This window comes from Chelon labrosus, assembly GCF_963514085.1.
Source record: "Chelon labrosus genome assembly, chromosome: 6".
NCBI lineage: Eukaryota > Metazoa > Chordata > Actinopteri > Mugiliformes > Mugilidae > Chelon > Chelon labrosus.
The window spans coordinates 18,418,884-18,431,505 of NC_140342.1; the positions used below are offsets into that span (position 1 = coordinate 18,418,884).

General features: G+C 41.8%; 1 protein-coding gene across 1 annotated transcript in view; it reads left to right on the forward strand.

Moving 5' to 3' along the window:
- Positions 1-12,622, forward strand: part of colec12 (collectin sub-family member 12) — a 29,703-nt gene that overhangs the window by 1,306 nt on the left and 15,775 nt on the right. Inside the window, exon 2 of the mRNA XM_084546664.1 lies at positions 2,489-2,539. Coding sequence (XP_084402790.1) covers positions 2,489-2,539 — 51 coding nt within the window. The remainder of the gene's footprint in view (positions 1-2,488; positions 2,540-12,622) is intronic.

Below are 12,622 nucleotides of genomic sequence, written 5' to 3' on the forward strand. Positions count from 1 at the left end.
AGTAAGAAGGAGTAGGATTTCACATGGAAGGAAAACATTCCTTCAGCCCAACACAACAGCTACTTGCTTCAGTCTTGGAACAATATTGGTCAAATCTTCTATTGGCAGTATGTATGATTTATACCATAATATTGGAATATGATGGGGAAAATCATCTCAACAAATCAGATCTAATCATAGTACATAATGCAATAATCAGACAGAACTTTACTGTTATCATAAACGAATTAAGTAACCTCTTACTCTGTTTAAATATTTGGCAGGAGCAGTAACGTACTGCATCCAAGGCATAGCACGGCACACAACCCCCCTCCCCATCAAATGCAAAATTGTTGGTTCTTCTGTGGATTAAAGAAACAAGATATAATATGGTGAATTATAATATTCAGAGGTGCTGCTAGGTGGATTTAATTACCCACAGCGTTAAATAACATTAAATAACATTCACCATCTTGTGACAGGTCAATGTTCTGCTGGGAAACATCTGGACCTGGCGTTCATGTGGATGTTACTTAGACATGTAGCACCCACCTAGACCAGACCAGACACCCCCACCCCATAGCAATAACACTCCTTGATGACAGCAGCAGAATGCAGCCTGACACAGACACACACACAAAAAAGGTTTTGGAACAACTAAAAACAGCACAAGGTGTTGACCTGGCATCCAAATTCACTAGATCCCAAACTGATCAAGTATCTGTGGGATGATCCACAGAGGCCCCTCCCCTCAACACATCCCACTAACAACATCCTGTTGCCAGACACCACAGGACACCCTCAGAAGGCCCATGTCCATTCTCTGATGAGTCACAACTGTTTTGGAGGCGCAAGGGAGACCTACACAATATTAGGAAGGTGGTCATAATGTTATGCCTGATCGGTGTATGTTTCCAGTATCTAAGTTAACTGACTGATGGGTCCTCATATGGCGCAAAAATGAATCTGTTGAGTCCTGCCTCAAATAATTTGTGCAGAACAATGGATCACCACCATCATATACTGTGTACTGCCATACATAGCTTGATACAGAAGATAATTATAGAGAACAAGCACTAGCTGATGTGGACCTGCAAGTTAAAGTTACTCTGAGAAAGTCATCACATAAAGAATTTAAATATTTAAATTACCCATAAACACAAATAACCAAAACTTAACTCACAGTTGTTAATTAGTTTTTTGTCTAGTCTATGTCACTTATAATCATATAATCACTTAAACTATATTTTGCGTGCACGCTTCAAGCGGTGATTCTGTTTTAGTGTGCACCAGGTTCTACAGTAACAATGCAGTCATTTACAGTTTTACTTTACAGCCAAAGCACACAAAGTCTTAAAAAAATGCTCGACCTTACAATCACCAAATCAATCCCGGATCTGTTGCTGCTGCAGTGTTGAGCAATCTTTCTTAAGTATTATGACCACATGCATGAACTCGGATCCAAATCCAAATTACTCTCACTCCGACTCACATGTCTACTATCAAGCCAGCCCGTTGGCTAAAACTGAAAGTCAGTTTCCCCGAATGACTCTTGAGCAACCAAACACACTTACAGTAACATCGGCATCGTAGCGGGACACAAACATGTTGCTTGGATACACAAACAGGAGACAAGTTTTTGTTTTTATATTGTCCTTGCCACCTCTTAACGTTGCTCACCATCATGAGGTTTGCTCAGAGGTCACTGGGATTTGTTTCAAGACAAGTTCTCTAGAGCTGCATGAAGCATCCCATCAGGCATTTGTTAATCCTCAGTTTGCAACAGAGGAAACAGAGGTTTTCTTTTGTTGTTTCAATGCTTTTGACAGGTATAGATGCTTTAGACCCGACTAGAAGAGACATGTGGTGTTTCTTTAATTTTACTAGCAAAGGTGATGAAGCGAAGTATCTTCTCACAGACATAAGAGGTGCTTAAAATGGGACAACACTCCAGGGGCTGTAAGGACACGTGCGATGGGCATAATCCGACAATATTACCTTACTTAAAAGAGTTTATCCGAGTGGCATAGGTTGATATCCAGTAGTAGCTCCTGCTACATCTCTCAGGGGGTGAAATGCTGGCAGTGTTGGGTAAATGCTGCTCTGATGTCTAAGGTGTCCCGTTCAATGGGTGAAATTAACCTCAGGCTAACTAGACATTGTCACATGGCACATGTTTGTTAGGGCGTCCTCCAATTATCCCGATGGAGGAAGCTCGCATACTCAAATCTGTTGTTCAGATGTGAAGAGCAGCACAATAAATCCATTCAATAGGCTGTATGCACAGACTCAAGCAAGTCCTGTTGCAGTTGCACTATTGTACATGATTTTATATGAGTAGTCTCCATGAACAAAAACCTTATGTGAACTTCAGATTTTCTTGTAGTAGCATTTTAATGATTAATATACTTCGATACTTCCCCTCTATAACTGCATTTTGATTAGTTTAGTTGTTCTTTAAGGTTACCGTTCAGCGCTGATCTAATTTATTTCTGTGTTCTCCCACCAGACGACTTTGCTGATGAGGAGGAGGTGCAGTCCTTTGGCTATAAGAGGTTTGGTAAGTATCAAGTGGCTCCTGGATTTCCAGCTGTGTCCGCCTACACAGGTTCTTATTCCTCCACTGATGTCAATCCAGATTATTTCTTAGAGAATATAGTGTTTTGCTTGGCTCTAACCCATGTGCAATAATCCTTGAGGTTAAACAGTGTCCACACCTCATTTCCCAGAAAGGAACTTACTTTTGGCCGCTGTGTTCATTTTTATTTCTCTGGAGTAACAACAGTCGGGGTACCGCAGCGTCCTGGGTGTTCCAGTTGATGGCTTTGCAGCCTTATCAATGTATTTTTATTCCACCTAGAAAAAAACTATATTAAAAAAAACAAAACAACTAAAACCAAACATTCAAGATCATTTATCATTTCCCTTGAATATATTTGGTTCTCAGAGCCAGGTTGAGGTTTATAATAACCCAGTCAATAGGTAATAAAAATCATACCCACAGACCAGATGATGGAAACTCCCTAAACTGTTTGAAACAAATTTCAATATATTCAAAACCTTGAAAGACTTTTACACGTTAGTTCTTCTGCAGCCCTGTATTAAGCGTGTCTGTTAAAGCTGCCTGAATATAGATTGTATTCAGTCAGCAGAGCTTTCTACAGCAACATATTTTAGATTTAGGCTGATTTCACGGGATCCAGCACATGGTACAATAAGAATTTCGGTAACTTTTGAAAGGATTTGCCAAGAGACAGAATCTTCTATTTGTAGTCATAGCATTTAGGCTCAGACACACCAAACCAACATCAACAAAAGCCAACGGATGTCGTGCCTCATGAAGCAGAAATGTGGCGCTTGAACGCAGCGCAAAGACTGCAACAGCTAGCAAGCATATAAGGTGTATGGGTGGCTGTGGCTCAGTAGGTGCATAGGTAGGGCAGGTTGCTCAAGAACCAAGAACTGGTTTGAACACTGGTTCATGCCGAAGTGACAAGACACTGCAGTTACTCACAGTGCTGGACACTGGTGTGTGAATGTGTGAGCGTTTGTGCAAAGGAGTGGGTCGACTGTAAACTGTTTTAGGTCATAGAAATTTATGACCACTTACAAACTAACACTCCATACCAACTGGTGGCAGTCCTCCCTATCCTAATTCTTGAAGAATTAGTTTGTCTACTACAACACTACTACTGCAAGGGTGCCAACTTCAAATGTTTCCCTTTGTTTTACAGCAAAGAAGAACCAGTACATTATGAAAGTGTTAACATTTATTAAACCATACTTTTACAAAACATTTTATGAACAACCTGAAACATCTTAAGAAGAATAAGTGCAATTGCAGCACACTGTTGCCATCTGCTGTTTAGTCCTGTGCTGCGTTATGTCCGCTACTTTTACGAAAACAGTGTGGCGTCCACCCACCAACCGACAACCGACTTGCTTGTTAGGTCATTTGGTGATTTGGTGACCCCGCTATTGCCCAATTACAGCTGGGCTAGGCTCCAGCACCCCCATGACTCTCTAGAGGACATGCAGTTACAGAAAATGAATGAATGCCAGTGTCTTGTATGTCATTTTCACACTTTGCAAATTCATCCCGTGGGCCCTGAACTTGTGTATAACTTCAGTGTCATGTATTTGTGCCTCCTCATGACATTCTCCTGCTTCTGTCCCAGGACAGAAAGCTCATCTGGGTTTAAGAGATGTTATGCAAGCACTCGGCAGCTTTTATGTCAAGGAGCGTGAATGCAGTAGGAATCTACGTTGCGTCAACGCAATCAGTTTACGCATGTGCACACGTCTCGTTTCCTGTGTGTGTCGATCCAGCTTCTTTAACAAGAGACAGTTTAAATTTCTGCGCTTCCAAACCAAACATTGTTCTTCTTGTCATATATGTGTTCATTTGTCATTCAGACAATATTTACGCTGCACATTATTTAATCAGAGCATCTGTATTTTTTACCCAGCTGGTCAGCATGTGGTGTTGAGCAGCTGTGCAGGATCAGAAAGGAGTTAAAGGAACACACACAAAAAAAAGCATCTTCTTGGTATCAAATGTCCACTGTTTTTACTCTAGAAACATGTCAAAACATAAGTAGAATAAACACTAATATAAGACAAGACAATGTTTGTGTCTTGAGAATATTACTGAAGGAGAGAAACGCTGTTCTCAGAAAAGTATTTGGCTTTGACAATAGTGCTGAAGATCAATGTCTTGCTCCAAAACCTTCCAGAGATATACAGTACAGTTAGCACATGTCTAAATTATCTTCATCCAAAATGTTCACTTATACCTTGTGTGGAAGTGTCTGCATTAGTTGTGTCTCTGCTGATTTATAGAGTGGCAATCTTGAACGTTTCAGGCCTGGTTGATGTGGTGACACCTGAAGTCACAAGTCGTCACTGCAAATGTAGCTCAATAGTACAGATCAGAAAATTGTGGGTGCGGCAAAATAAATTACTGTTCTTTTTAATAAAGAAGTCAGTCAATAATTAGCTTCCCTATCATTCTGTGAGCAAACTTGAGTTGATATTATGCTGCATACATCATGAGTCTGTGTAAGTAGTCGGTGACCTAGCTGAGAAGTTAGGGAATTCTGCAGCTCTTCATCTAACAGCTCATCATGGTTTCTTCTTCTTGTCCCAAAAATGGCCGCTGCCTTTTTTTTTTTTTTTTTTGTAGATGCCTTGTTGATTAATGAAGGGTTGTATTCTCCTGTGACTCCTTCATAATAAAAGTCCACTTGTGTTTTGCTAGATCGGTGCTTTTAATCTGAAGTTGCATCAGTAGGAAATATTTGGATTGCGTTAGCAGCGATCTCGGATCCCATTGGCATTCAGATATATGTTAATCAGAGGTTGTGCTAGACTTTGTCGTTGTCTGTCATTCATTTTGACTGACAGGGTCATAAAAATCTCGTCATAATCCATTTTTACCTGTCACTTTATTATTATTTTTTTTTAAAATGATAATAATGACATTTTCAATAGCATTTCATTTTCATTCATTTTTAATTATTATTCGGTAGCGGTGGAAAAAACAGATTCGGCTCGTATAACTGGCCATCAAAGACGACTCAATCATGAATCTAGAGTCTATTTAACCGGCTCAGTTGAGTCCTACCACGTTTGATTGATATATAATCAATAAACGGCACTATTCAAACATCTTATATCTCTCTCGGCAGAGAAACAAAACGTACTACCCGACTTGACCACGAGCAAACTAAGGAACTCAGCCACTCATTCACTTACGAACAATACGCAGAGAAACAAAACTTAACCGACTCTTACACTACTAATCAAGAGAGACAAGAGCCAATTAATATGCTCACTCGCCGCCAAATGGTCTGGGGTATGAATTGCTATCTGTCAAAATGACGGATGGCCTTCAGATTTTTCTGTCACCGTTTTAAAAAAACGGTCAATGACGGAAAATATTCGGTTAACGCGACCCCTGATGTTAATAGAGATAATAGGTTATAGAGTTGGATAGGAAGATTGATACTACTCTTGTGTCTGTATATAAAATAGGTGCTGGTGCTAAGAGGCAATTAGCCTAGCTTTGTGTAAAAAACCAGAAGCTGAGGGTAATATCCCCCTTCAGAGTGACTCTCGGAGGTCAGTACTCTTAATATTTATTGTGCCTCTTCAAACCAGTTCAGATGTACTTTTTTTGTTTGTGTACTGACTAGACAAACATCATAAAACCTGTCAGTTCGTGACCTTTAGATGTGCTCTCTTAATGAACTGTAAATTCACCCGCTCCTGGCTCCAGCTCAAAATAGACATGAAAGTTGTTTGATCTTTTAGCAACAAAGAAAAGGACGAAATGTTGAACTGTTCCTTTAACCTGTCTTCACTACACATACTTGAGCACTGGCAGAAAAATGTGTTGTCGTTGGTCTCCTGAGTCTTCACTGAAGAGAGGAATGAGGTCCAGGGCTCATTTTGACATCTGCTTTCCACAAGAGGTCTATTATCCCACTGAGAGTGAGTCCAAACCTGAGAAGTTGCTGAGCCGCTTCCTGTGTCCAGACTGGAAGTTTATTTAGAGCAAACCTACAGTTTATACTTAGAAAGGGAGTGTGAGAGGTGGAGAATGCAGCGTGAGACCTCACGGTGCAGGCCCAAGTTGTGCTGTGTCAGCAGTGGGAGGAAGAGGGAAGAGGGGGATGGAAAAAGAGGAAAAATGTAACCTCAAGTGGAGATAATTTCACTACAGATTATTTATTAATTGTTTTTACTTTGTTTTCTTTATCTCCGCATCTCTCCGTGTCAGTTTTTGCTTTCGGTTATCTGCTTTCATTTTTCCCTGATTCAACAGGGAAACATTTGTCAACAGCGTTATTTTGAGCTGAGGAATCGCATTCCTCGTCTGACTTATTTTTGGGAGCAAAACAGCAAGTGGTTTTAATTTACGGGGACTTTATTACCAGAAAAGAATGTTTTCAGAATGCCTGCCTGTTACTTACAACCCCCTCCAGGGCATGCATGCATGCCGTTTGTGTGCTGTTGTCCTAATGAAAGATTACCCGCTTGTGTTTTCAATAAAGAGCCGAGCGAGTCGTGGGAGGAGAGGGAGGGAGAAAACATTAAAGGATTACATAGAAGTAGGAAAACAATTTAACAATGGGGAGGCAGTGACAGATAAAACTGCACAGGCCGCTGCTGGGCTGACTTGTTGCTGATCTTATTCCGGACCTGCAAAGTCTGCAGGGTCAGTTCATGAATGGTCGCAGTACGGTGGGTCAATCCTGGATTGACCAATGACAGGCCGACTGGAATGGATCCCAGACAGCGCAGGAATCACTGTGTCCTAGTGGGGGCCAGCGTAAAGCATGCCACGGGGAATGCTGCTCAAAGCGTTACGGGCATAGGTCAGCTGCAGGTCAGCAGAACAGACCCCTGCATTCAAGAGTCTCCAGATAAAGGTGACTCAAATGCAGAAGGCAAAGCGTCTTATCAGTCAGTCCACATCGACATGTCTTGCGGTTCATTCAGGCAGCTAATATGAGACGTGAGATTAGTTTTGTTTTACATCCTTAGTTGTTCACCGGCTCTGATTCTCCACAAATGTTCTTCCCATTGATGGACTCTTTCAGTCATTATTAGCGATTACCGCCAGCGATGCTCACATTGCCCCCATACTCTGGCGTGCAACCAAATAACTCTCCACGCATGTTCTTATTTGGGATCTTAAAGCTATATTGAGATGTTTAATGTAGTGGGGCTGAGTAGGCAATTATGTGCTTCAGGTTCACGAGGGAATTAAAACACGTGCTCCAGCTCGCTGCCAAGCCGTCGTTCCCGTCTGCTTATAGTTGAACCTTCCCTGACTCCGACTGAGCGGTAGAGCTTGAGTCCGAAATGTGTGAAAGCCGGGGTGGAGGCAGGGTGTGGAGTTCATCTGACTTTCATACGGGAAACCAGAGCTGGTGCTTTGTCACACACCAACGAATAATGGTGGATGTAGTTTTTTCTTTTTCCCTCAACCGTACCATAATTTCAGTAGCCTAACCTCAGCCACCACGGTAACTATATCTTAGTCATGTTTTAAATCATCATTCCTTAGTTTTTGTCCTACACTCAAACATCTGGGACAGTCTGAAACCTTTAAATCAACATGAACACGAATTGAAAGATATGCAGATGCCAAACTGTTAATATGGATTGCTTTGTTATATGGATGGCCAAACAACAAAAGGAACGTATATGGCACACGTGACCATGAAGTGACTTCTGTTCCTGCTTAAGCTCGTGACGTGGCTCCATTTGTCATCAAGAATGGGGAACAAAATGTCTTCCAGCTGCCTTTGACTTCCATCTTATCTATAAAGCAGGCAGTACATTGCTGATTTTCCCATTATGTCAGTGAAAAAGCATCACAGAAACAATACATGACAGTTTCTGTAGTTGCAGTTAGCTTCTGTCGGTCTGGATCTATATATAGACGTAGTTGTTTTGACCAAAATCAGCCTGACCGCCTCATCAAACTTCCTCACACCGCTCCTCACCAGTGCCTGCAACCGACTATCATGTGATACGGCGTCTTGTCACACATAATGGATGTTTGTCGAGCTCTAGATTCACAGCAGGTTTTGGCGCAGGCTCAAGAATAACACACGCAGTAATCTGAAGTGTCTGGCTCCATTTTCTGTCAGCGGTCCGCATGAAGACGTCCTGCGTGTGTCTCAGCATTGGTATCACACTTAATGGAGGGCTTTTGCCCCCCCTTTCCTCCCGTGAGGGCCAGCATCAACTTCGCCGTTTCCTCTCCTTGAAAAACGGCAGAAAGTTCAAATGAAATATGTGTATTTTTCTTTGTTTTGCAGAGAGTCACAGCGCTGCTCGCTTACCGACTCTCAGACCTGCCCGTGGGGCTGTTGTTGGTCTGGCTGTGCTTGTGTTGGCCCCAAACCAGCGCACTGCTCCGTGTATTTCTTGTTTACGCCTTAATACTCGTGCTTTTGGAGATACAGAAAAAAATGTCTACGTATACAAAGAAGAAAAGCCACATAGCTACTTTTTCTTTTTTCTTTTTTTCCATTTACTCAGCTCTCAAGTGTTTCGAATGACTGTTTGAAGCCAGACATTGGTTTGTGTGTTCAGATCTGTACATCTGCTGCAAAGGAAAATATCAGAACCACTCAGTCTGCTTGAGCATAGTAGGGCTTATGAGTGGTGCTGTATTAGTTCACCCACATTATGCTAAATCAGATTTTCTCAACTTATCTTGTACAAATATGTTTCGGTACAGTACATGTGGTTTTATATTTGCCAGACTTAGCTACCAGCAGAGATGAATAGAATTTCTGGAGCTGAAAGCTTTCAGCTGAAAAATGTGAAATGAAAGACAGAAAGTGTTCAGATTGTTTAATTTATATTGGAACAGCTTTGGTGGAAAAAAGTTTCTTGTATGTGACAATGTGATGATAGTCTGTGGACTGTCGTCACTAAAATGGTATGCAAGAGTTTTGATGTGAGTTTTTGATCTTTTTTATGAACTGCTGTTCTTCTGAAAATGGTTGGACCAGACTAGTGAGGACACCGTTTCTGGAAAGTAATGTTGTTACCATGAAGTCAAATCTAAATCACTTACAAATATTCATTACCTTAAACCTTTTTTTTCTCTACATTACTGAGTCGGATACATTTAAATGGACAATCTCTCTCTAAACCATCTGAAATAATTTGGATTATAGATTCCAGTAATCCACAATATCTAATGAGATACAGTTTGACATCAAACATCAGAATATAAATTTTTTTTTGACATGACCAGAGTTGTTCTGTTCTTGGCGAGGTGGTTAGCACTGATGCCTCACAGCGAGAAGGTCCTGGGGTTCGAATCCATGGGCCGACTCGGCCTTTCTGTATGGAGTTTGCATGTTCTCCCTGTGTCTGCGTGGGTTCTCTCCGGGTGCTCCGGCTTCCTCCCACCGTCCAAAGACATGCTGGTTAGGTTAATTGGTGGTTCTAAATTGGCGTGTGCATGTGAGTGTGAATGGTTGTCTGTCTCCCTGTGTTAGTCCTGCGATGGACTGGCGACCTGTTCAGAGTGTACCCCACCTCTCGCCCAAAGACAGCTGGGATAGGCTCGAGCAGACCCCGTGACCCTTTACAGAAAGTGTAACTATACCAACCAGAGCCTCTACATGGTTATTACTGTAGGTGCTATTATCTTATTATTGATCATCTTCCTCTCTTCTCTGCCTGTTCCAATTGGGCCGTGATTCTGATTATTATCTGAATACTTGAGTCCATTGGTCCATGTTAGACATCTCTGCTGTCATTTTCAGTTACTCCAGAAGTAGTTAGAGAGCAGGTAGCTTATTATTTGTGGCGTAGATCAACACAGTCTGTAATGCACGTGGATTCACCGCGGTGTCAGACATCTTTGTTCCTATTCTGCTGTCGTAATGTTTATACTCTGGCATTTGAACAGGAAAACTCTGTCCTCTATCTTAAGTTTCTATTGGTTATAATGCCCAACAGCTGTTAATGGGAACAAAATCCTATTTGAATCAGTTGGTTCAGCTCTTTGACCAAGATAGCCCTTGCAGAACAAATCTCAGAGGTGATATCAGAAAACCTCAGCAATTAGAGATGCATGGTTAGATAGCACTAGCAAAACTGGAGACAGTATTTCTTTTTGTTGTTGTGACAATCTGCTTCCTGGTTCATTTGATGTAACACATTACATAACTCTTCTACTAGTTTTGATTGGTGCCAGAGGAAAACTACGAGAGCCTGAAAAGGCAGTATGATACCATCTTCTCTGTGGTCAGCATCTTTCCCCTACAAGTGAAGCCAGACTTGGCTGGATCGCCGGCTGCGTCCACACTGCGGTTTTATTGGCTCTATGGGCACTGAAGCTTGAAAGTGCTGGGATGTGATGGGATGGAGAACAGCACGAACCGAGCCAGACTCAGGCTGGTGAGCATCAAGCTTGGTGATGATCGTTGTTGCTGATTCAGTATCGTAAGTGCCTCCGCGGCGGGCCACCCAGCGGGCGTGACCACACAGAAACCCAACTGTGCAGATGGTCCGTGGATTTAATTCCAGTGTTCAGCTCGGCACCAGCGCGGTGGTTCTGGGCTCACACGAGAACGTAATGTAATATTTTTAACCCACGTGACAAAATACGTATTTTTCTGTTCATGTTGTAGTGGTGGTGTGGAGATTAGTCGGACTTTGTGGATGATCTCACTGCGTGTGAATTTTAAATGTCTTCCAAGACACAGATAGTTCTCAGTGGGAGTCATTATAAATTCAAAAATGTCTCTTTTTCCATAATAGCATGGTTGCAATTAAAGAACGGTTTGATATTGATCACACATTTTACAAACAGAGTGTTGCACTTTTCCAGGAATTAGGGAAATTGCGTGTTTCTTGAGCAACAACAAGATCAGAGACGGCACGTTGCTGCATGGAACGTCATTTAAGTTCTTGTTTTATTAGACCCTCTTGTGCACATGAGTTAACCCTGTCGATGACATAAACTAGTGACAGAAATGGTTTTATATCTTATGTGTGTTTTTTCTTATACTAAAGATGCCAAAGCATGTGGTTTCTTTTATAATAAGTGTGGAACCTCTGGAACACAGAATTAATTACGAGGCATCGTTCACACTGCAGTTATTGTGTTGCTACAGCAACTTGTACTGGATCATAATCAGCTGCACTTCAGTGTAATTGTGCAATAGTGTCACACAATAGTCACTTGTTCATCTTGATAAGTTCATTTGAATGTGATCAATTCACTGCTATAGTACCAGCTGTCTGAAGGGAATGTGTCGCTAATTCAACATTACAAGCAAACTCCTGGTAACCATTCACTCATCTTTGCGTAAGCTCCAAGTGTAAAGACTTGAAATGTTTGTTTAGATGTCAAAGTGCCAAAGAAGAAGAAGAAGAAGATGTTTTTTCTGGGCATTGCACAGCTGCTTTAACCACATTTTTCTTTTCCAACTCTGTGGATAGATGGAAAGTAAGTGACAAGCTCCATGAAATCACATTAGGACTTATTTGCTCACTAAGAGCCCACAAGGGACAGCCAGAGCAGAGGGTGACCCACCGACTCGCGCATCCCTTGCTAGTTTATTGTATAAGTGTCGGCTGAAATGTTTTAGAAACTAAAATTCCTGTTGGTTAAATTACCTACACAACAGCCCTTTCACATCGGGACTGCATTCAAACACAAGACAGTCAATTTAGGAAAAATGTTTTCCACATGCACCGCAACTTCATCAGTTGGAGGGAGTCCACCTTTAGCAGCACAAACACGTCGGCCCCCGCCATCAGCGTCCTTAGCTCAACTCCTAGTTTGGTCTATGCTTGTGCGGATCAACTGTGTCTTCTTTTATTGTGGTTATTTTTCATGTTTACAGTGTCAAACTCTTGTTTATGGTAGCTCATCATTTTCTGATCTGTTATCACTATCATACAAAGTTTTGCAGTAACTTCTCTCCAGCCTTCGTTGTAAGCATGGCTGCGTGCCGACACCCATAGCGAAGTCAAAGCCTAAAGAATGATGCCCATCTGGTGAGGCTTGACATGGTGAAAGCGCGGGATCGGTGATCGACCCCCCTCTCCTCCTTCTCTCTGAGCTTCACATGGTCCTGTTTTACGTGAAATG